Below are 25,646 nucleotides of genomic sequence, written 5' to 3'. Positions count from 1 at the left end.
AATTCAAACTGGCTTAGATAACTGATGGAATTTTTTTAAGTTGGAGATCAGAAATGAGGAAAATTCTAGAGAACTGTCGTTTCCTTTCATCTACTTCCTATTATCACCAATCACGATATGTTACTCTCTACAATCACGGCCCGCATTTACTTCTTGTTGTCAACATTCATGGTATTCACCTTTTGTTTCTGCAAAACAGAGTAGGGCTGACACACAGGATGAAGTCTTAGAAGCATTAGGTGTACACACTTGCTTGCTGTGCTGAGTTAGGATCCTGAGAAAGGCCATGGCCTTGTAATGAAGGTTAAAGTCATCTCAACATGGAAAACGGCTTGTGCCCTCTCTCATCACTTACCACCCCTGACCAACACCCCTGAAAAATAATGCTGTCCAAACCTTAGTGTGCTCAGGGTGGTCTGGAGAGATTACTTATATGCAGATTCGGATACGGGTGGCAGATCTGGGCCTGAGATGCCCTCAGAAGGCTGCTGCATTCCACTTGCATTCCCAACTCCAGAAGGGCCCTGGCTCCCACTGTGGAAGTCCAGGGAGAGAAGGCCAACGTTCACAAACTCTGGCACTTTTATGCTCTGGAACTTGCCCTCACACGTAGGAACGACCCTGTCTTCCAGCTCCCTCTGGATGACTGCTTCTCACATGCAAATCCGGAATCAAACATCAGCTCCTCTGTGAGGCTTCTGCCCTTTGCTCTAAGAACATCATGGCGTCTATGGGTTACATCACATTAAACAACAGACCTCCTTCATTTGCCTTGGCCAGTAAGTGTTCATTCTTCTAGAGGGCAAGGCTGGCATTGAATTCACCCCTTATCCTGGATGCTTGCAAGGAACCTGACCTAGGGTATGTGTTGAGGCTGGACGAATACATCAGCCTTAGGCTCTGACACCAGAGGGCCTGGGCGCTGTCCCTCAGCTCTTCAGCTCAAGGCTAGCGCTCTACCACTTGATCCACAGCGCCACTTCCAGCTTTTTTCTTTTTGCTTATGCGGTGCTGAGGAATCGAATCCAAGCCCTTAGGCATGCAAGGCAAATGCTCTACCACTGAACCACCTTCCCAGCCCCCTTCTTTTTTAATCTTTCAAGATCATAGAATTGGCTCTTCTCTAGTTCTTTCAGTTCCTTACATTTAGAGTGCCCCGGTCTTGTTGCTTCTTACTGGCTTGAATGGCCCTTTTCAATCATGTCATCACTTCAGAGCTGACACCAAGAAAGAGGTCCAGAAAATGATGCTTTAGTGCCTTGTCTGCAGGGCCCTAAACAACGTAGTTACTCTCTTTGCTTCAGACTTTCATTTCTGAAATGGTTGACATAACAACGCCTACCTCATTGGTTTTGAGGTCGAGTGAGTGAATGCACGTAATACCCTTACAACTCTGCCTGGCACAGAAAGAACACTATAGAGTGTTAGCTGCTGTATTATAGGCCCTGCAGGATTGATTGACCTGTTTCTTGTTAGTGAAAGAATTGTAGATAATTACTCATGCTGCTCTGTTACTTGTCACTGTCTTATGCTTTCTATGATATGCTTCCTACTTTACTTGCTTATATAAATTCAAACATGACGCTTTTTTCGCCATGTTCTGCTTTTTATTCTTGTTTGTCTCTGCTCATTTGTGCTTTTGCTCCTCTGATACTATCTCTAGAGTGTTGGTATTACTTTTCCCTTGACTCTGTGCCTGCCCTTCCCTGTTTTATATGAGCTCTAAAATCTGAGCTCATAAGAGAGCCATCCACACTGGCTCCAAACTCTAACCATTGGAAATTGTCTCAATTATATGATCAGAATTTTATTTTGTGTTGTTATTTTATAGCCTCTCCTATCATTAATTTTTCTAACTTCTCAGAGAGAACACTTCCCACAAAAACAGTCTGAACTTATTGCACACTGTTTATCAGCACAGGACAGCTAAAGCATTGGAGGAGCTGTGTTTCCACCACAATTACATATTTTCTCTCAGTCAAGACATGAAGCTGGGTCATGCATGGACTAGACACTTCCAAAACAGAGGAAGAAGAAGAAGAAGAAAGAACAGAAGGAAGAAGAAGAGGAGGAAGGGAAAGAGGAAGAAGAAAAGGTAGAGAAGCAGCAGGAGAAGCTTTCTGCTTCCTTCTTTTTTATCAAAATGAAATTGCACTATTTGTATTTCAAACATGTGGGTTTCTCATTAAGCTAAATTGTTATTTCCTTAATTCGTTCTGACAGATACGTGACTTTTGAAAAATATAAGTATATTTTATCCTACCAATTTCAAAACTCTTGAGAACAAAACCTGCCAGAGAAATTGCTATAAGGTTTATGCAAGGAAAGGCAACACAGAGCTCCAATTAATCAGCAAGCACATATTCAAAGACAAAGATTTAGCAAGCTTTTAGAAGATAAAGGAATGAATAGAGATTAATGCATTTTGAGTTAAAGGAGTACATTCACATTGCACATACTAATTTATTAACAGTCCAAACATTATCCTGATGAAAATCTGACCACAACATCCAATTTCTGTATTCCAGAAAAATAGAAAAACATACATAAAATCACCAATTATTTTTTCTCACTGTTACAAACAGTGCTGGTCTTCCTTAGTAAGGCTGACATGTGGGTGAAGTCTTCAACTATACCTTTTATAAGCCTGTAGGTCACACGCTACCTGATTTATTCAAATGACAAATCTAACTTGACAAAATCCCTGTAGTGTTATGTAGGGCGAAATATGCTGACTCACAATAGCACATGTGCACACATAGGTGCACACAGAGCAAACAATTTTCTTAAACATGAATTGATTCTCCAGAAGGAATCTCATCAGGCTGCAGCCTAGGTATAAGGGGTAGGTAGCAACACAACTGCTCATTCTTAGTATGATACAACAATCTGAGTGAACTTCTAAACAACCTTGAACCAAAGATTTTTTACCAAAGAAGAATTCTGTGATACATATTTTTTTGAAATTTGGACTGCCTGTTGCACCTTTACATTAAGTGTTGCTTAAATAAACAAAAAGCATAAATTTAATATTCTATTGTCTACATATTTTAAAGCAATGATTATGTCATCAACAGGTTCAATGCACCTAATGTGGGTCCTTTGACACCCTTTGTTTTAAGTTTATGATAAAGTTCTTCACAGTTTAAAATATTGTGAATAAATATATCTATGTATAACTATATTCACTATGTACATATACTATGCATTGATGTGTCTATAAACTAGGACTTTGTGTGAACCAGTGACCCCACACATATACAGAAACTCTGAATAATAGATTGGTGTAGACATGAAATGCTTTCTCAAAAATGCTTACAAAGAAGAAAAGAATGTTATTATGAGTAATTACAATAACAAAAATGTTATCTTATTTATATAGTGCCTATCTCTCAAGAGGTAAATATTTTTTTCTTTTTTTATTTTATATATTATTTTTATTATTATTATTGTGAAAATACCATACAGAGGGGTTACAATTACATGGGCAAGATAGTGAGTATATTTCTTATCAAGCATTGTAGCCTCCTCCTTTGTCTCTCCTTCCCATCCCTTACCCTCTCCACTTCCCCCCCCACCTACCTACCACCCCCCATCCCCCACACCGCCAAAGTTGTAAAGTTCATTTTTCGACATAACGTCTTGTACGTCTCATTGTTGTAATGGGTCCACCTGTAACCCTATTTAAACAGTTTGTTTTTTCCCTTCCTCTCCAAAAATTATACCAACATCAAATACAGTGAAAACAGGGCTTATACCCTGGGGGAGGTACATAAAGCAACAAAGAAATCATCTTATAAATATGTTGGAAACAATCGCAAAAAAAGAAAAAAATTTGAATACTTATCTTGGGGTTCATTTCACCTAACATCAACTTGTCTGACAGTTTCTATTTGTCTCAGACATATACTAGTTATTGCAAATAAGGGAAAACATGGGACCTATATTTCTTTGGGCCTGCCTTGCTTCATTTAATATAATTTTTCCAACTCTTTCCATTTCCTAACAAATGGGGTAATGTCATTCTTTCTGATGGAGACATAGAATTCCATTGTGTATATATACAACATTTTCTTGTTCCATTCAGCTACTGAGGGGCATCAGGGTTGCTTCCATATCTTAGCTATGGTAAATAATGTTGCAATAAACATAGTTGTATTGGTAGCTTTAGTATGGTCGTGTTTCTGATCATTTGGGTAAATGACCAAAAGTGGGATTGCTGAGTCATAGGGGAACTCTATGTGGAGTCTTTTGAGGAACCTCCATACTACTTTCCAAAGTGGTTGGACAAGTTTACACTCCCACCAACAATACAGTAAGGTTCCCTTCTGTCCACATCCCCTCCAGCATCTGTTGTTATTAGAGTTCTTGATTATAGCCATTCTAACTGGGGTGAGGTGGTATCTCAACGTTGTTTTGATTTGCATTTCTTTTATGGCTAGAGAGGTTGAGCATTTCTTCATGTGTCTATTGGCCATCCTTCTTTCCTTCAAGAGGTAAATACCTTTTATAAACATTTTTTAGTAGCTCTATGAGGCGGGGCATTGGGGACATATTAATTTGTACCTTCCACAACCAGTAACTGTCAAAGATCATGCACTTTTGCACATACTACTTTTTAAATGACTTACTGCTAGAGTCTATTCTTTCTCTAGAATTAGCTGATTACAAATTAGTGTGTGTCATTGAAAGACTTTGCACTGCTAATGCAACCAGAGAACACAACATTTAATATAATACAGATATAAAAAGTAAATTCCAGCATTATTTTATAAAGGAGTGATCATGTTCTGGAAGTCAGTGGTTCCCACCTATAATCCTAGCTACTTGAACTACATCTCAAACAATAGCTAGGTGTTGTGGTCCATGCCTGTCATCCAAGCTACAGCAAGAAGCATAAATAGGAGGATCATCAACTGGGAAAAAATTAGATCTGATCTCAAGTCTAATTAGAGCAAAAAGTAGCTAGAGATGTGGCTTACGCAGCAGAGAGCCTGTCTAGCAAATGCAACTCCCTATATTCAAACAAAAAAAATTTTAAATAAAGAGCAGTCATTGCTAAGGGTATTAATAAACTACTGAAAATAATTGTTATATGAAGGCCCTTAGTGGCCATATATTAAATGACCTGATACAAAGGAGTCAGCCCTAAAAACGTCAGCACACATCATCACGGGTGTCGCTTTTCCATGACTTCCCAGGGAAGTCAGGAGAGACAGAGAGGAAAGTCATATATGGTGAGGTACAAGATTCCCAGAAGGAGTGCTGTTCAGTCTCTACAGTGGAAGAGATTAGTGTTTCCTAAAACCTACAACTCAAACCAACACTTTTTGAATGCAATGAAAATGAAGACAAAAATGAAAGCAAAAGAGGTAACATCCAGGCTTGGGGTGTAGCTCAGTAGCAAAGTGCTTGCCTAGCAGGTGACTTCCAACAAATAAAATCCCATTTTGATGTGGCAGTGATGTAACGTTGCAGTAGAAGATGCCGGCCTCTGCTGTCCCTTGCTGCTGAGGACAGATCCCAGACTGTCCTCGACCACACTCGGGTTATCGCCCTTCTACTCAGGAGTTACTAGAAAAAGTGTGGTGGAACATAACTAAAGCTAGCAGTGGACATCATGATCACTTCCCACATTCCTCTGCTCAGTCCCACAGCAGCAAACACAGGTCTGTTCACCAACAAAGTCCTTCAGTCTCTCCTCCCAGCTGTTAAGGAAAACCCATCGCCTTTCCATGACCTAGAAGGTTCTACCTAAACTCTTCCTTGCCTGCTACTCTACATTCATCATGTACATTTCAAATCCTTAGGATAATTTCTCGAAAGTCCCCAAGCAACAGAGCTTTCTTGCATGTTGTTCTATCTTCATGAACTCCTATCCCATTTCTTCTCTGTGTGGACAAGTGGCAGCTGCAAATCCATCCACATTCGTCCCATGAACAAAAGGAGTAAATCCCCGGCCACTCAAATCTAGGTGTCTCTGTGACTGAGTAATCTACTGTGGCTGAAGTGAGGCTGTATTTGCTTCTGAACTTAGGCCTCAAGAAACTAGCAACATTCACTTTCTGATTCTTGGGAAACTCTTTCTGCATCATATATGTTATCTGTTTAACCAAGTCCAATGGTAGAAGTTCCCTTTAGGGGAACTGGCCCACAGTAGTCAAGGAAACAGCCATCCCTGGCCAGATGTGAGCATATAGCCTTGGCCCTGTAGAAGGATCTCTCCATTGAGTGCATACCACCAGTGACCTCAGCCCATGCCACCTGCAGCAGAAGAATTGGTACAGCCCTCAGAGTTATTAGTTAAAATATAAGACAAAATAAGTGATATTTTGAGGAATTAAGTGTCAACATATTCTTGTAAAAGTTATATACAGAGGGGCTACAGGTACATAAGTCAGGTAATGAATACATTTTCTTTTGAACAGTGCTACCCCCTCCCTCTTAATGAATACGTTATTAATGTGGTAAAAGGTATTTTGCAGATATGATTCAACATCCTGAGATGGTGACATTACCCTGGTTTAACTGGTAGGCCCAAGGAATCACAAGAGTCCACAAAAGGGGAAAACTATAGGCTCAGAGGCACAGAGAGGTTTGAAGATGCTGTTTTGCTAGAGATTCAGATAAAGGAAGATCCAGAGATCAAACTGGAAAAATGCAAGCAAGAGCCTGAAGAGGAAACATCCCTTTAGACATCCTTATTTTAGTCCTTTAAGACTCATTGAGACATCTGAATAAGTAATCGATTTTTGTTGTATTCTGTCACTAAGTTGAGTACTAATTTGTTACTAAACTACCACGACAAACTACAAACACAACTTTTCCTGCTGCTCCATCTCCCCATATAGGTTCAGTCACAAAAAGGATTCACCTTGCTAATTAATCCCTGTTCATCATTCATTATATCTTTAGACTTTTACTTGTTGACCTGAATGAAAAGACTCATTTTCAAGGTTACTAGACATGATTAAAAGTTCTGGAAGACCAGCTAAGGGTCCATTTTCTGCATCAATGAATGCTCAATACTTTAGTGCAAGACCTGACACTCAGGAACAAGTGAGCCATGCCTGATTAAATGAATGAGTAGCACACAATTATGCAATGAATTGAAACCTTAGAAGTATACACAGAAATTAATAACATGATATCAAAAGTGCTTTCCTAATTGGACCAAAAAATGTCTCCAGAATAGAAAAGTATTTTGAAATGTTTCTTTAAAAGCAAGTCATTATTGGGCTGGGAAAGTGGCTCAGTGGTAGAGCGCTTGCCTTGTATGCCTGACGCTCTGGGTTCAATTCCTCAGCATCACATAAGCAAAAAAAGAAAAAAGCTGGAAGTGGTGCTGTGGCTCAAGTGGTAGAGCGCTAGCCTTGAGCTGAAGAGCTGAGGGACAGTGCTCAGGCCCAGAGTTCAGGCAAAAAAAAAAGCAAGTCATTATTATATAGATGGATACTAGATATCTAGGTTTCAAGTACTAGACACAGAAATACTAATGTTCATCCAAAACTCATGGCTACTGTTGGAATGCAATAATTCAACTGTGGATTATCCCACATTCAACAAAATTCTAAGAACAAGAATGTGCCAAAGGCACATGTTCAGCCTTTGGGAAAGAACTAACTTGAAGACTATATTAGACTATATTGAAACATACACACGTACAGACACACAAACCCTATAATGTTATCCTCAGTGATAACCACTAACAGCATGTTGAAATAGGGCTTTTTAGTCTCTTTCTTTTTCATATATAATCCTGGGTGCAGAAAACTTTTCTTCAGATTCTTCTTTTTTTTGTACACAGTTTTCCATGCCATTCAACACTGTGCTCCACTAAACATATTTTAATGGCTCAATAGGATATGATATACAGATGTCTCAAGAAATGTTTTTCTAATGTTTTATGTTAGATTTATGCTTGTATATATGTACACAAATGAAAATCAAACTGTAACAGTAATTTCTTATTATTAAATCCAAGGTCAAATTTTATACAGTTTTAAGATTCTTAGTTCACATACATTAGCATGTCCGTCCTGTGAGGAATATTTAAGGAAGTTGGAGAAGTAGTGACTACTGTATATTTGCATAATTATCATATAGTTTGCATAAGTTGATATTACAAAAAGTATTTCTCTACACAGAATGAGATGAAGGTAACAGACCTTTTATACTTGTAAAATGTGTAATCATATGTTAATGTTAACTAATGAAGGCTCCAGAAATTAGCTTTAATTGCATCTGTTTAAGTTGGTGACTATGTAAAAGGCAAATAAATGAATAACCTCAAAATGCAACTTCTGAATGATTTCCACAGGAAATCCACCCCACCACATTTCCTGGAGATACAGGAAAGTATTGCGGTTGAAGCTGCTATCCTCAAGAGTTGCAAACAAATGCCTAGATCCATTATCTCATCACTTTCTGAACCATCCCCTTGCCCACCCTCTTGGATATTCCTTTTTAACAGCTCAGAATCTGTCTTCTGGGCAGAAAAAATGTGGTTTCATAAAGCCTAGATCTGAAAATCCATCTAACCAATCACAGTTGCTTATAAGAACAAAGGTATACCAGTTATCCCATCTTGGAAGACAGTGATATGTAACCAAAGTTTCTTGGTTATGTTTATAATTAATTTATTTGACTATCTATGTCCATAGGCTGAACCCTTATAGCAAGTACTCAATCATCTCCAAATTATTTACAAATAATATCTAAACTACTTGGAGTTGATTCCTTTTGCCATGCGCACTTTCTTTTATTTATTTATCTATTTATTTCTAATTTTATCTTTAAGTAGTTGTATACAGGAGTTGCCATCCAACATAGTGTATGTGAATACAATCAATCTTGATTGATGCCAGGTGCCAGTTCTAAGGTTTTAAACACCCAGGATATAAAGAAAACACCTTTTGCAACTGGAGTGCTACTCTCTCTGTGTTTGTGAATCAGTCTAACAACCTTGGGAAGTCAGAGACATCCTGAGGAAGTTAGTTTGTCCTCAGGAAGTTAATCCCTAGGCAGAAGAAGTAAACAGATACATTAACCTGAATTTTAAGGTCAGACTATGTCCAGGGCAGTAAAGAGCAAGTGTTTTCAATATCAGATTATTTGTCCTCAAACCTTCACATTTCCTCTTTACTAAGAAGTTGGCTTTTCAGTGGAAAATCTTCCAAATGCCCAGAATGCAGATTGTGACTGCAGAATGAGAGGTGTTCCAGGTCGTCTCTGAGCTCACACATGCCATGGAATCCAATCAGTCCCTAGTTCAAAGAATATGGAGCCCAATCAGGTCAGAGGGGTCCTTCCAGAACTCCCACAGGGATCCATGTAGATTTCCCTCATCTTTTCACACCTTGGCTCAGAACACCAAGTCCTCCTGCTGCTCACCCACCTTCTGCTCACACAGCAGAGATTAAGCCCAGGGTCGGGGCTTCCACCAGTTCCTCCAGCCCTTTCCTCCATACCCACTCCTTCAGTCCTCATTGTCTTTCTACTCCCTCTGACTGGAGCCCTTCTTTATTCCATAGTTGGTGGGGCAGAGTCGACCATACTCTGAGTTACCACCGGACTGTTATTCTGTGTCTGTTTCCTCCACAAATCACTATAGTTTTGCCATGAAATTAAATTCCTTCAGGAAGTCAGAGAGCTAACTGGAATATTGCAAAGATGTTTATTTAAAATTAATGCGAGTAATGATGACTCTGGGATTCTCACTTGACCTAAATCATGAAGAACCCAAACTTACTTTTGAAAATTCTTTTTTTTTTTTTGAATGTACACCAGTCCTAGGGCTTGAACTCAGGCCTCAACTTTTCTGCTGAAGGCTAGCACTCTACCATCTGAGCCATAGCTCTACCTCTGAGGGTTTTTTTGGAGGGGGGGTGGAGGGGTTGGGTTTTTTGTTGTTGTTTAGTTAGAGATAAGATTTTCATGGACTCTCCTGCCTGGACTGGTTTCAAATTGTAATCCTCAAATCTCAGTCTTCTGAGTAGCTAAGATTATAGGTTTGAGCAATGGGCACCTAGCTTACTTTTGAAAATTCTTTCAGAAGAAAACCAAAGTATGGGGAGAAATTTTCCTTTCTATTACAGGTTTGTGACCAGTGACTGACATGTATTGGTGCACCCTATATAAGTGGATTAATATATGTATTTAAGCTTGTACTACATTCTGTAATAAACTCTCATTGAATTAAGTTTCTCAAATTATTGCCCTCCTCCCAAAAAATCTTAGGAATGATTTAACTTTTCATTAGAACTACTTAGTTCTACTTAGATGAGCCAGAACGTTTATGCTTAAAACATATTACTTAATTAGAATTTTTTTAGCAAAAAGGACCAACTAGGTGAAAGAAATAGAGGAAATCCATATGAGGGTTTTTTTGGAAATGGAATCAGAATACTAAAGATCAAAATTTTCTTTGAGATGGTATTTCAGAACTTTATCATAGATTTCCAGGCTCACATATCAATTGTGTAAAATGTAAAAACGATACATTTTCCACTGCTTAATCTAATCCTGGCATGCAAGTTTGAGTTCTTCATTTAATTGAGCAAATTATTTAATTTCTTTATTTAACTGAGCAAATCACCGGAGGTGTTTGATGCAGTCTTTGGTACGTTTTTTGTTGTAAAAATGCTGTACAGAGGGGTTACAGTTGTATGAGCAAGGTAATGAGTACATTTCCTATTAAGCATTGTTGCCTCCTCATTTGTTTTCCCCCTACCCTGATGCAGTTTTTCAGTTACCTAACTGGCCAACAGGCAATAACCTAATACTAATAATACTATCTTGGTTCTGAAGCAGTGACTTGCTAATTGGATTTGCAAAACATGAAATTTCAACACCTAATTCTTTGGAAAGCTTTCATTTGTAATAGAGACATTTTCAGAGATGGTTATGCTTAGAATCGGATTTCTTAAGGCAAAGACAAACCTCTGCAGGAACCAGTCATCCCTTTCCCCATACACAGAAGAGAAAATCCTAATGTCACATTACTTATTTACAACCTCCGCTTCTCCTAGAGCTTCACCAGGTGTTCCAATTTGGATCAGCGTCATTTTACAACTATTTTTAAAGATATTTCTTCAGGGTCACTTTCCCTTCCTATTTGTATTTCCTATGTTATATGTTTCGACTACACTTTCTCTTGATTGACATTGGATATGCTGTGAATACAGTATCTTCCACGTGTGGACATTTCCACCTAAAGAGTAACTGCATGGTTCTGTTTTAAACAAAATAGATTGTAGCATTTAGAGCAAATGTCACAAATGATTTTAATAGCAACCTCACGTTAAAGCAAGAGGAGATTAATGGAAAGCCTCAAATTGAACCCTCAGTAGTTCGCCATGACAGCAGCCTGGAATATTGACTTTGTGTTCTAGAACTAAGAATTTAAAGTCGATTCTTAAGTTGTATAAGGATCCATAGATACTATTTTCAATGAAAGACAATTAAGAGTTGGCATTGGAAAAGACACTTTTAGTAATTATCTTCAAAACACACTGATGAAAAGTTATTAAAACAATTCAGAATGAAATTCTTGAGGACTCGTACAGCATGAAAGGGCATTAGTTGGGTGTGTAGATATGATCCAAGTATGTACCTATGGCAATGTCACAGTGGATCCATGAGTATGAATAGTAAACATGCAATAACAACGAAGAAATTCTCAGTAAACTTTCATTCTTTCTGAGAATAGATCTTCGAAATCAGGGCTCATTTCACCCCATTTTTTAGGAAATGGAAAGACTTAGAAAATATTATATTAAGTGAAGTAAGTCAGGCCCAAAGAACATCGTTTCCCTAATTTGCAATAACTAGTACATGTGTAGGACAAGCAGAAAAGGCCAAAAGTATGTACATATGACCAAATAAGCTGATGTTAGGCGAAATGAACCCAAAGATAGGAACACAAGTGTTTTTTTTTCCTTTCTTGCTATTGTTTCTAACGTATTTATAATGTACTATGTGATTTTTTTTGTTTCTTTGGTATGTTCCTCCCCCATGATATAACCCCTGTTTTCACTGTATTTGATGTTGGTGCCCTGCATCTTGTATATATATTTTTCTAATTTGGGGAGGGGAAGGGAAAAAATGCTTAAATAGGGATACAGGTTGATCCATTGTAACAATGAGATGTACAAGACACTATGTTGAAAATGAAACTTTACAACTCCAGGTGGAAGGGAGGGATTGGGGGGTTAGGAGTTGGGGAGGTGGGGAGGGAAGGGATGGTAGGGGAAAATCAAAGGAGGGGGAAACAATGCTTGATAGGAAATGTACTCATTACCTTACTCATGTAACTGTAACCCCTCTGTGCAATATATTATATATATATATATATATATAATTAAAAAAGAAATCAAGGCTCATGGCCATCTTTGTCAATAACTAACTTCTGTGTCCCTAAAACGAGCATTCCATCTGCTGGGCAGTTAAAAAAATAAAGACTTATTAGGGAATAGAACCCATCTTGAGGAGAAAGCATCATTCATCCCTGTGAGTGATTCATGTAAACTTGGTCTGGAAAGGAGAATCAAGAAGTAGAGAGAAGACGATATGAGAAAGGCAAAGTGAATGCAAACAAAGCCATATGTCTGAGCATTTTCAAAATATCTCTATTCTGCACTGGCCTAATTTAAGTACAGAGAGCCCAAAACCATATACATAAACTGGTGATTTTAGAATCCATGAAACGAATATCAGTAAAACTTCTTCACAAATCAACTCATTTTACATGCCCCTAATGAAAGATTTCAAGATCTAACCTGCTTTCCAAATTAAGCAAGCAATTTCATATTGCAGTCTTAAATAAGCCAATGAAAACACTATTGCAAAATGACAGGCCGGCTCAAAGACAGTGTCTTCCAAGGTAACAAGAACCCTTCACCTTTTCTCCTACCAGAAGTCACTGTCTATTTGGATTCAACAACCTTTCCGAAGCTTCTCCACATAACCTGTGGGCTCAGTCAAAATAGACAGTTAGAAGTCAAGGGAACAAAAAAAGAGAAGTAAATACCTTTGTGTACACAAAACTAGCTTTTGATGAGGCTGTATTTGTTCTCATTTGCTTAGTTCTCACCCAAACAATATTACATCAAACTCCTGCTTGAGTAGTTACTAGGTGTTTAGTCTTGACGGGGGCGATGGGGGGGGGGAATCTCTTCACTTTGCTGTGGCCTAGCTATTTCTTTGTAACATGAATGTATCAGATCAAATCAGAAAACTGGCAAGGCTTTTTGAACCTCCTAAGTCCTGTGACTCCATAGCTGTCTGGTTTGATAGCCAGTGTTTAGAAAGCAGCCCTCGATTGTGCTGCCAGGGTGTCAGTATCTGAACTTGAATGTGTTTACAGAGCAGCTGGATGATGCTAACACTTCATCAGTCACTTAATTCTGACCTCCGAAGTAACTGCTCCATGGAAGGCGGAGCTGTTGAGATGTCACACTTAAAGCCACTTTCTGCTACCCTTTTGTCCTAAGAAAAGAAGTCAAAGCCCAGCTTGCTGTTTCTAAGAAGCATCTGCATGTTCTAGTCCAATGCAACAGCCTGCAACTGATTCACTCCACGCTGGTGGCAACCTTCTCCACACGCATGCATTAGATGTGACCTTCACTGCTGAAAGTCAATGGGAATTCCTTGCAGAACACCCCAGGGATTAAGAAAAAAAAGAAGACTAAAACAATGTGGAGGAGAAAGAATAGCAACACAACTGGAAAGAATTACGCTGTGTCTTACAATGTTGGAATGCAGATTATGCTGAGGGAGGTGGGGGGAAGGGAAACCAGAAAAATTTCAAAAAAAATGGAAAATGTCCAGCTTTCTACACATGAACCCAAACCCCCTATAGTGTCAAGAAAGCAGAAACTTAAACTGTCACAAGAAATACAATGGGCTGTAAAGAAATCCTATACCACTTATCAGGAGAAAGAGCTTTGCTGGATACCAATTCCTTAAAAAGGGGTATGGCTTTAGAGCTGCAAGAACAAGATGCACAAACTTTTCTGTGAGACTGTGTTAGTAAGTCACAGGTGCCATTCTCAGGGGGGAAATTTACCATTTTTTCTTCCTCATCATGGAAAATTCCCACACTACTTCAAAGTGTTGCAACCCAACTAGTACAGGTAATATCATGGTTTTCAAAAGCTGCAGAAAAATGCAGTGTTGTCCTTCACAATATATATTATTTTTAGAAATCACCATCACTCAGACCTTCAAGCTAAGGATTCTATGTATGTCCCTCACAGGCACCATGAGATCAGAGGTGAAAAACCAAGATAGGATAAAAGGGCTAAAGAAAATCACCTTAATAAATCCACCAGAAATCAATGGGAAAATCAGTTTCCACTCTGCTGGTCCTTTCTTATGATCAAAGTTTAAACACAGTTCTTAAAAATAGTCCAAAGGGACCCAAGGGTGCATTTTTACGTGTGCTCCTATGCAGTCTGCATAAAAAAGAAGGGATTCTCTGGACATAGACATTTACACCTTTAATTCTTGCTACTCAAGAAGCTGAGAACTAAGATCACAGTTCAAAGCCAGCTTAGGCAGAAAAAGTCCCTTCAGACTCTTATCTCCAATTAACCACCAAAAAAGCCAAAGTGAAGCTGTGGCTCAACATGGTAGAGTAAAACAGCTAAAGGATACCGCTCAGGACAGTTCAAGCCCCAGAACCAGCACCATAATTTTTTTTAAACTCAGGGATTGCTTTTTTTCTTCTTTTCCAGAGTAATTATCATTAACTTGGGTGCTAGAACACCTAAAATCTGAGCTGAAGCCAGACAGATAGCACATACCTATAATCTTAGTTAGTTGGAAGGGAAAGATAGAATCATGGATCAAAACCAGCCTGGGCAAAGAAAAGTTCACAAGTCCCTTTCTTAACAGAAAAGGCTGGGTATAGTACAAGCACTGTCACCCTATCTATAAAAGAAGCATAAATCCTAAATAAGTGATCATGGTCTAGACTAGCCTAGGCTAAAATGAACAGAAACAAAATATGAACAGAGAAAATGACTGCGGCATGGCTCAAGCAGTAGAGCACCTAACTAATGAACACAAAGTCCTGAGTTCAAACCTTAGTAGCACTAAAAACAAAACAACAAACATTTGAGCAGTAAGATTTGAGACTATCAGAAGAAAACCCAAAAGTGAGTTATTGCTTGTGACTTTCAGAACATCTTGAGAAAAAACACAACACACAGGTAAGCTCTAGGCAGGTACCATACATCAGAGCAAGTTATACAATTACCAAGCTCGTGATAAAATTTGGTTAAATCCCTTAAATGGGTTTTCTTTTGAGACAGGATCTCACTGCATAGCTAATGTTGCCTTGGGAACCCTAATTCTCCTGTTTCAGTATTTCAACTGCTGGAATTACAAAGGTGTGCACAATGCCTGGTTAAAAAATGGTATCTGTGGAGACACCAGTCCATGGAGATACCATTTACTGGAGAAAATTGGCGTGGCTTGCTATCTTTTATCTGGAACACCAGCCTAGAAAAACCACCTGTGCAGCAAATCACCCTGAAACACCCTTTGCTGTAAATAAGACTGACCCATGGTGGCTTTTTAATAATTAACATATTCATTGATTCAAAATCGACAACCTGGATTCATATTCAAGACTAGCTAAAGTTAACCCAGCCTTTTGAACTATTTAGTGATGTAAGGAAATGGATGATGTCTTTCAGAGGATTGAGGCTCTTCCTCTGAAGGGAGATCAGGAAAGAAATCCCAGTCTCACTGATGAATGTCCAGTTGGCAAACACTTTATTTCATACGAACACCACAATTTCCTGTTTTGCTTTCCTACTTCTTCCCGTAGGATGACAGGAAATATGTCATGGCAAAATGTGTCAAACATTGGCTGGTCTTCACCTCCTTCCCAATAAAAAAGGCAAAAGAAAACGAAAACTTAAAGTTCCTATGGATTTTATTTTGAAGCATAAAGAGCATAAATATGTATAATAACATAAACAAAAACAGCGTCATATGCATATATTCACAAATGTATTAACTAAAGTAGGGTATATTCAGGAGAGGATTCCATGGCTGTAACTCCTTTGAACAATGAACAGTTTAACAAAATGAATACCAGGGAACTGGAGCATATGTTGTCAGGAGTAGGTGAGGTCAAGGGGAGGAGGTAGAGGAAGGAAGAGAGAGAAAGTGGGAAAATGCAGTTGTATTATTCAATGTACGTAAGTGAAAACGGAACTAGGAAAATTGAGGGGAAAGGTGGGGGCGGGGAGAGATAAGAGGTGACCTTAATGAAGAGCATCATGCTCACAAATGGATGCTGAATGGAAACCCCTTTGTACAACTACTTAAAGATAAATTTAAAAAATAAGATAAATATGCCCTGTTGTCACTGTGTTTGATTTTGGTATCCTGCAACAAAATGCTGAGACAAGGACACAGGATGACCCACTGCAACAATGAGACTCACAAGACGCTATGTTAGAGATGATCTTTACAACTTCGGAGGTGGAGGTGGAGGGGGGAAGGGAGGGAGGGGAGGAGGGAAGGCATAGTAGGAAAAAAACAAAGGAGGGGGTAAAAATGCTCAACAAGAAACTGATGTAACTGTAACCCCTCTGTACAACATCTTTACAATAAAATAATTTTTAAACTAACTAAATAAAAATAAATGCTTTACTTTCATATTTATTTATTTTATGCTGGTCCTGTGGCTTAAGCTCAGGCCCTGGCCACTGTCCCTGAGCTTTTGTGCTCAAGGCTAGTCCTCTACCACTTTGAACCACAGTGCCATGTCTGGTTTTCTGGTAGCTAATTAGAGATAAGAATCTCACAGACCTTCTTGCCTGGGCTGGCTTTGAACCAAGATCCTTAGATCTTAGCCTCCTGAGTAGATAGAATTACAGACATGAGCCACTAATGCCCAGCAAGATTTATTTTTAAATGCATGAAATCCCTTAGTCCCCTTCTCCAACGTCTGCAACAAAACTCACATAGAACTGTGTTTTTTTATTTTTGCTAAGGAGGAAAAAAATAACAAAGGAAATTTAAATAAAAGGACCAAATATCTAAAATCTATTAACCAGATTTGCATATTACAGTAACTGAATTTCAACAATGGTGGAATGCCCATGTTTATAATAGCAGGCAGACAAATAAACTATAGTGCTACCTGGTGTCCCCCCGCACTGAGGAGAAAGCACCAATATGTTGGTTACATACAATGCCAAGGCTTGAAAGACAAGAGAGTATGACCCAGTTTGAAGAGCTATGTTAGTCTGGGGATGATTATCACCGAGAAGGTAGCTTTGGGCTCTCTGAAACCAGTCAAAACGACGCAGAGAAACTCCACCAGCAGGGGTGGAGTTCATCATCACTCATATATGGATTATTACACATACAAAGAGAAACCACAGACCTCAACAGGCCATCATTATCCCACAAGTATGCTTCCAAATCTGAGAAGCAGCAGAAATGAAGGCTCAGAAACAAAACCGGGCATTTTTCATTCCGCAATATCCTGTGTACATCAGGAAAGAAGGTTCTATATGATGTCATGAAAATCTGCTGACATGTCAAAATATGTCCAAATGACACTAAAGTGTATGCTGAACCTTCATTGCACAATTCATTTAGAAACAATTCTTTCATCATGTTTAGCAAGAAAGTAAAATCATTGGGTCAATTTCAACACCAACTTTCCACAAAATAACTACCAGAGCAACACTGACTCAATCCTCACACAAAAGAACCAAGACCTTCTACCGACTAGAAAGCAGATGAATTCCAGCATGCATTTGTACAAATAGGTCAAATTCTTCATCAGGAATACCAACAATACCAATCTCGGTACCAAAAGGATGCTTTTCTACTTCTTCTTTAAGTAATCAAGCAAATCTCCTTTGTTACTCCCAACGATTGGCACCAGTCTGAATTTAGATGCAACCATGCTGCAAGCCCTGGGCAGGACCTCCAATGTTCTAGCATGTGATTATATAATCATGTTTGCCATACTGAAAAACAGCATGGGATATCAGAAAGCTTCCCTTAAGTCAGCCAATCACATCTTCATAAAGGATTCGCATTTGCCTTAAAATCCAGACACATAAACCCCCTTGCCTTTAATGGACAGTAACAACAGCACAACTGAAAAGAAACTTAGCAAATCCTTTGCCTTCTCCTCTTTAATCATCTCATATGCTCTTGCTCAGCAGAAGAGAACCCAAACTCCCACATTTTCTTTGTCTTCCAAAAAGAGCCAGCCTTGTGAAAGGAGGAGAGAATGAAAACCAGATGCGCACCTTCACTGGTAGCCACATTCTTCTGGGCTTTGGTTGGCGTGTGATCTGTACTTGAACTCACGTCGGATGAGATGCTTGAGCTGCCTTTGCCTGGAGAAAACAGGAATGAGCAACTTGTGAGTGCTGTAATTTCAGAACTTCCCCATGTCTTCCCCACAGCCCCACACTGAGCCACATCATTTGTTTTCGAGAACAGAGCTACCATATCAAGAATGAACTTTACTAAAGGCTTTTGCTTTATGTATTAAATATCTTTGGGGAACTATCTGACCCAAATTAAAGCAGAACTAAAGCCCTCTCATAATATGTCTTGACTATAAACTCAGGCAAGATTATCAAACATGGTCAGTTATGATCACGTAATCTTACTTTGGCATCCACGTGAATCAGAATGTACGTGTAGGGAACACATCTACTGCATTAGTTTTTATTTGCAACTATAAACTATACATTTCTCAGTAAAAAGAAATAAGCAAATCTAAGGAGGCATTATCTAGGGAGAAAGAACCTGCTGGTTTCACACAGATGCATTGCTTTGAAAACAAATGCTATGTTTTAACAGGTCCTTAAAAAAATACAGTTCAATTTTCTAGTACAAGATTTCTCAGCTGGGGAGGATTGTCCCATCCAAGGGGACATGGGGCAATGGCTGGTTCGGTTTTGCTTGTCACTGGGCAAGAACACTACTGACATCTCTGTGAGAGCCAAGGATGCATTTCACCATCTGAGAATGCAAAGTTGAGTTCACCAATGAGAAAAGAGTGAGCCAGCTCAAGGGCCAGAGGTTGAGGAGTCCTGGCCTAAGTATCATCCCTCAAGGCAGGGATGAGTTTCTACACCTCTAGCTTTTAATATAATCACTACATAATCATGGATAATCATGTACATTAAAAGTGATAAACCTTCTCCAAATGCCACAGAAAGGACCGGAATTCGAAGACCTCCCTATATGACCCATGTTCTTATGTCACCTGTTCCATCTTTGTGTGGGAAGAGCCTGTGGTTTGCCTTGAACCAATACCATGTGGCAAAGGGGAGGGCATTTGGCAGATGTGATTGAACTTTTTAAGAAGCAATTATATATATATATATATATATATATATGTATGTATGTATGTATGTATGTATGTATGCCGCATTTTCTTGATCCATTCATCTACTGAGGGGCACTGGGTTGATTCCATATCTTAGCTGTGGTGAATAATGCTGCAATATGCTTCCATCAGAAAGAATGACACTGTCCCATTTGTAAGGAAATAGAAAGACTTGGAAAAAATTATAGTAAGCGAAGTAAGCCAGACTCCAAAAAAACACAGGCTGCATGGTTTCCTTCATTTGTAATAATTAAATATGTCTAGATATTCTTAGCAGAGGATTGCAATAACTCAATAGCTATGAACATATGAACATATAAAATGATGCTTATTAAAATGAACTCCAAGAAATGGAAACAAGAACGTTTTTTAGTGTATTCTTTGCAGTTATTTCTTTTTTCATTCTTTTTTTTCCCTCCTTTGGCTTATTCATGTTAGCATTTTTTTAAATTTCTGGACCCTTTGTTTTGTATACAAGTTTATCTGTTTTGGGGATGGGAAGGGGAATCACAGAAATGGAGGGAAAAAGGGTGAACTGTGAGCCAATGCAATAGTGATACTTACTGGACACTATGCTGGAAATGAACCTTACAACTTCAGGAGGAGGTTAGTGGGGGGAGGAAGTAGGAGAAAATGAAGGAGGGTTAATACTGTTCAAAAAGAAATGTCCTCGGGCTGGGAAGGTGGCTCAGTGGTAGAGCGCTTGCCTTGCATGCCTGAGGCCCTGAGTTCAATTCCTCAGCACCACATAAGCAAAAAGAAAAAAGCCGGAAGTGGCGCTATGGCTCAAGTGGTAGAGCGCTAGCCTTGAGCTGAAGAGCTGAGGGACAGTGCCCAGGCCCAGAGTTCAGGCCCACGACCGGACTAAAAAAAAAAAAATAGAAATGTCCTCGATTCTGGTGCCCTGCATCTTGTATATGCATTTTTCTAATTTGGGGAGGGAAAGTGAAATAACAAAATGCTGAAATAAGGATAAAGGATGAACCATTGTAACAATGAGATGTACAAGACACTATGTTGAAAATGCACTTTACAACTTTGGGGGGGCTGGGGGGGAGGAGAGGGAGGAGTTGGGAAGGTGGGGAGAAAAGGATGGTAGGGGAAATTAAAAGGAGGGTGTAACAATGCTCGATAGGAAATGGACTCGATACCTTGATCATGTACCTGTAACCCCTCTGTACAGTATCTTTACAAAAAATACATATTAAAAAAGAAATGTATTCATTTTCTTAATTACATAACTATAACCCTTCCACACATCACCCTCTACAATAATTTTTTTAATGAAGCAATTGTAATTAATCCAAAAGGAGATTTCCCTAGGTGGCTTTGTCCTAATTGGGCAAGTGCTTGGATTTTAGTGTCTAGAGAAGATATATCCTTGAAGCTCAAAGCTCCATGCACACTACTGGTAGACAGACATGAGTCCTCATAACTATGTTAGCTGGGAAGAGGACCCAAGAACTGGAAGAAAGAAAAGGAAGGTGAGGGGAAAGAGGGAGGGGAGAAGGAAGGAGAAGGGAAGGGGGAGAGAAGAGAAAAGTTGGGGATGGGGGAAGGGAGAGAAGGGAAGGAGGAGGGGGAGGAGAAGGGGAGGCAGAACAGCTCTGGTGCTTTACTAGAGCTTTTTGACATCCTGAACAAAAGACCCAGTAAATCCATGCCCAGAATTGTGACCCAAGGAACCCATTAAAATAAATATATCATAAATAAATATATCATATAATGCTGCTCAGGTATGGTAAATTTATGCAGCAATAGAAAATTAATGCCAGCACCATGTTTGTGTATCAAGAATTCGTTCTTTTAATCCACACATTTTAATCAAAACTCTTACATTCTGCCGAGAAATAGTTTACCAATAGTATCCCCTAACCAATGGTAAGCACAATCGACTGAATGTTTACATTCCCCAAATTCATATGCTGAAACGCTAACCTAGAAGGATGTGGCATTTGGGAGAAGGAGGCCCTTTGGAAGGCAACTAATTCATGAAGGTGGATCCCTCAACACTGGGATTAGTGCTCTTAGAAGAGCTCCCTGTCCTCTCCAGCCAGCCAAGGACACAGAAGCAGCTGTGCCTGAACCAGGAAGAAGGTCTCTGGCAAACAGCCACTGTTCTGGAACCCAGATCTTAGGTTTTCCAATCTCCACAACCTTGAGGAATAAGTGTCTGTTGCATATGAGTTACTAGGTTTATAAAAGTTGATTATAGCAGCTTACAAAGACAAAGACAGTACACAGGCTCACCAGTTGAGGCAGAGCGACTCTAAAGACTAAATTCATACTGAGTAGAAAAGCACAAAGTGGGGATTTAAAGAGCTTCAGGATTCTGCTTGCTCATGTTGAAAATCATGGAACAACTCTCTTGAGTAACCTCATTAGAGGAAGGAAGGAAAATGGTTGATGGTTTTCTTCTCCCATTGTCCTCACTGTGACTTTTAGCTCTGGGACAAGTGTATTATTTACTTTGTCTCTATCCATTACATTGGCCCTTAGCATGTGATTGACCAGCCTCTGGGGCCTGATCTTCTGTGGTCTACGTTTAGAGATAGACACAAAACACAGGGTTTTGGGTTGGACAGATGTCCTCCTGGTTTCTGGTTACAGTTTCCCTTGTTTTTGCCAGGCTCTGAGGCCACATCTGGCAAGGGAGGTGGATGGACTAACTAATTCCTAATGGTTCACAAAGCCTATGATTCTATAAAGCCATTACTTACTCTTCTAAGCTGGGTAATGAGAACACTTCCCCCCACCAAAAGAAAACATTATTGAGCACCACCAATATACAGACTTAAATTATTTTAATTATATTATTGCTTGGTGATATACAAATGGAACACTATAAATTCATTCCATGTGCTCTATTTCTGATTCAACCAGAAAACCAAAACAAAATAAGAAACCAGTCACAAAGCAGTAAAACACGTAACATTCAAATTAGCAGCACTAATTTAACATGATAGATGATGTTATTTTGCTGAGATTAACTTGCTTTTCAAACTTCAATGTAATACTGGCTGCTAAAGCCCACATGTTCTTTTGGTTTTGGCATTCCTGTCCTACACTGGGCTACGTAGGAACCCAACCTGCCCATCCTTTTCCTCCACTCTTCTCTGGGGGACTTACTCTGTTAAAGCCAAGTGATACATGAAGCAGGAAGTCATTTTAGTCTCATTATTTCATTAGCATTTTTAAGTTTAATCTTTTCTTCTAGAACCATTCATGCAGACCCCTTCCTTAGAAAACAAGACACTTGGACACTGAACTCTTATAGCAAGCCTCTGTTATAAGTAAAATTACTATATAGTGAATACAATGGAATCCCATGCTTCCATCAGAAAGAATGATATCGCCCCATTTGTTAGGAAATGGAAAGACTTGGGAAAAATTGTATTAATGATTACATTTACATTTCTTGTCTAACTTGTTACCCCTTCCCTCATTTTTATCCCTCTTTCCCTCTCCCTCATCCTTCCAAGTAATACAGATCATTTCCAACATATTGTTCTTTTGAGTATCGCTGTTGCATAGGTATAATTTTTAACTGACACATAATGACCGCATATATTTATCGGTTAGTTTGATGTTTGAATACACCATAGGTATATTCAACTATTCTATAACTATTCTAGTTATCACCTTAAACGTGTGTGTGTGTGTGTGTGTGTGTGTGTGTGTGTGTTAGGACCATTCATTTTAATATTATCACCAAAAGCTACATGTAGCCACAAGAAAGGATGAGATTGGATGGATCATAATTCCAGGCAAGTCCTGGAAAATAGTTTCCAAGACCTCTTCTAAGACAATATCTGGGTGAAACGGTGTATGCCTGTCATCCTGGGTCCTGTAAGGAAGCTAAAATAGGAGGATGTAAGTCTAGGCACATCCCCAGGCAAAAAGTGAGACTTCATCCCAATATAACCAGTGCACAATTAAAAAGAGATGGAGCATCCAGACACCCGTGGCTCATAATCCTGGCTACTCAGGAGGCTGAGATCTGAGGATCACGGTTCAAAGCCAGCCCAGGCAGGAAAATCTGTGAGACTCTTATCTCCAATAAACCACTCACAAAACCAGAAGAGGCGCTATGGCTCAAGTGGTAGACTGCTAACCTTCAGCTGAAGAGCTGAGGGACAGTGCCCAGGCCCAGAGTTCAAGCACCACAACTGAGATACACCCCTCCCACACACACACACACAAGAGATGGAGGCACAGTCAATGATAGAGTGGCTGTCTAGCAAGCATGAGGTCCTAGGGTTCAAATTCTATTACAAAATAAATATATAAATAAATCTATTATTGGCAAATTAAAAGCACAAAATAGAACAATAAATTAACAAGTTTCAGAGGAATTTCTCAAACATATCTGAGAACAGGTACATGTACATCCTTTAGTAAGCCACAAATTCCAGAGTAAGAAATGCTGGTCTAGGGCTGGGAAGGTGGCTCAGTGGTAGAATGCTTGCTTTGTATGCCTGAGGCCCTGGGTTCGATTCCTCAGCACCACATAAGAAAAAAAGAAAAAAGCTGGAAATGGCACTGTGGCTCAAGTGGTAGAGCACTAGCCTTGAGCTGAAGAGCTGAGGGACAGCGCCCAGGCCCAGAGTTCAGGCCTCACGACCGGACCAAAAAAAAAATTTAAGAAAAAAGAAAAGAAATGCTGGTCTATTGCTCACAGATTAAAGGTGAGAATGTGATATTATGGATGTTATTCCTTAGGTAACACTAAATGTATGTGATGGGTTGTGAACACTAATACTTAGTAAACATTAGTAAATCTTCACTTTGCATTGTGTACATCTGAATCTTTTCCCATTATTAACCTCCCAAGAAAATTTCCTAGATTTTTTGCATGTTTTTTATTGTAAAAATGCTGCACAGAGGGGTTAGTTACATGAGCAAGATAATGTGTATATTTCCTATTGAGCATTGTTGCGTCCTCCTTTGTTTTCCCCCTAGCATCCCTTCCCTCCTCCTCCTCCCTTGCTGAAGTTGTAAAGTTCATTTTCAACATAGTGATTTGTACATCTCATTGTTACAATGGGTCAACCTTGTTTAAGCATTTTGTTTTTTCCCTTCCCCTCCCCAAATTAGAGAGGTGTATATACAAGATACAGGGTACTGACATCAAATACAGTGAAAACAGGGGTTATGAACATATGACCATATAAGATGATATTAAGCAAAATGAACCCCAAGATAGGGACACATGTATCTTTTTTCTTTCTATTGTTTCTAACCTTTTTTGTTGTTGTTGTTGGTCGTGGGGCTTGAACTCTGGGCCTGGGCGCTGTCCCTGTGCTCTTCAGCTCAAGGCGAGTGCTCTACCACTTGAGCCACAACACCATTTCCGGTTTTCTAGTGGTTTATTGGAGATAAGAGTCTCACGGTCTTTCCTGCCTGGGCTGGCTTTGAACCGAGATCCTCAGATCTCAGCCTTCTGAGTAGCTAGGATTACAGGTGTGAGCCACCAGTGCCCGGCCCATTTCTAACCTGTTTTTAATATACCATGTGATTCTTTTGTTGCTTTGTATGTTCCTCCCCAATGGTATAACCCCTATTTTCCTAGATTTTTTTTTAACCTAACGCTCACCAGTAAAATTGTAGCATCAAGCTCTGCTGGCATTTGCTGTGTGGTTTTCTCTGCATTATGTCTGAGGGTAACAGTTACCTTTTGACTCCTCAAACACCAATTTTTATCCCCTAGGGGGCAATATCGCCGTCCCTGAGAATGTGTGGCCTTGGATGAAGTAAAAACATTTGAAAAATGCCTGAGCATAAACTGTATTGAGTAAAAAGAACAAAGTTGAAAAACTGCAAAAGAGTCAATACATAACCTAAAATGAAGGTAAGGGAAAGGGTGGTTTTGAAGGGGCGGTGAGACAATGATCAGGATGCACTGTGTTTTAGAAACTGCTTCAGTGAATGGCAGCTCCTTTGTACAACTACTTAAAGACAATGAAAATATTTTTTAAACGAACAAAGTAATATAAAGATGAGTAGAGTAGATTCTTGTTGGATGAGGTAATTATATTTGATAAAGTCACCCAATGTTGAATTAGTGAATATTGAATCGTTGCTCTGAAAACAAATACAGGCTAGATTTCCATGAAACTCTGGATGCATTTTCTTCACCAATCAATACACAATTTATGTGTTTCTCTTCAAAGACACCCTACTGAATATGTAAACAGTTTTGATTAATTAACATTGAACTCAAGGCCAACAGCACAACAACGTATATCTAAATGCAGCA

General features: G+C 39.2%; 1 protein-coding gene across 2 annotated transcripts in view; it reads right to left on the bottom strand.

The window, feature by feature from the left end:
• The window catches only part of Fbxl7 (F-box and leucine-rich repeat protein 7), a 360,151-nt gene that overhangs the window by 239,973 nt on the left and 94,532 nt on the right, over nt 1-25,646 (bottom strand). For both annotated transcript variants that reach the window (XM_013013860.1, XM_013013861.1), the window contains exon 2: nt 18,294-18,383. In XM_013013860.1, coding sequence (XP_012869314.1) covers nt 18,294-18,383 — 90 coding nt within the window. The remainder of the gene's footprint in view (nt 1-18,293; nt 18,384-25,646) is intronic.

The sequence above is a fragment of the Dipodomys ordii genome, unplaced genomic scaffold (genome assembly GCF_000151885.1).
Source record: "Dipodomys ordii isolate 6190 unplaced genomic scaffold, Dord_2.0 Scaffold21, whole genome shotgun sequence".
NCBI lineage: Eukaryota > Metazoa > Chordata > Mammalia > Rodentia > Heteromyidae > Dipodomys > Dipodomys ordii.
The sequence above is the reverse complement of the archived record's forward strand: the minus strand, read 5'-3'. Positions and strand labels throughout refer to the sequence as shown.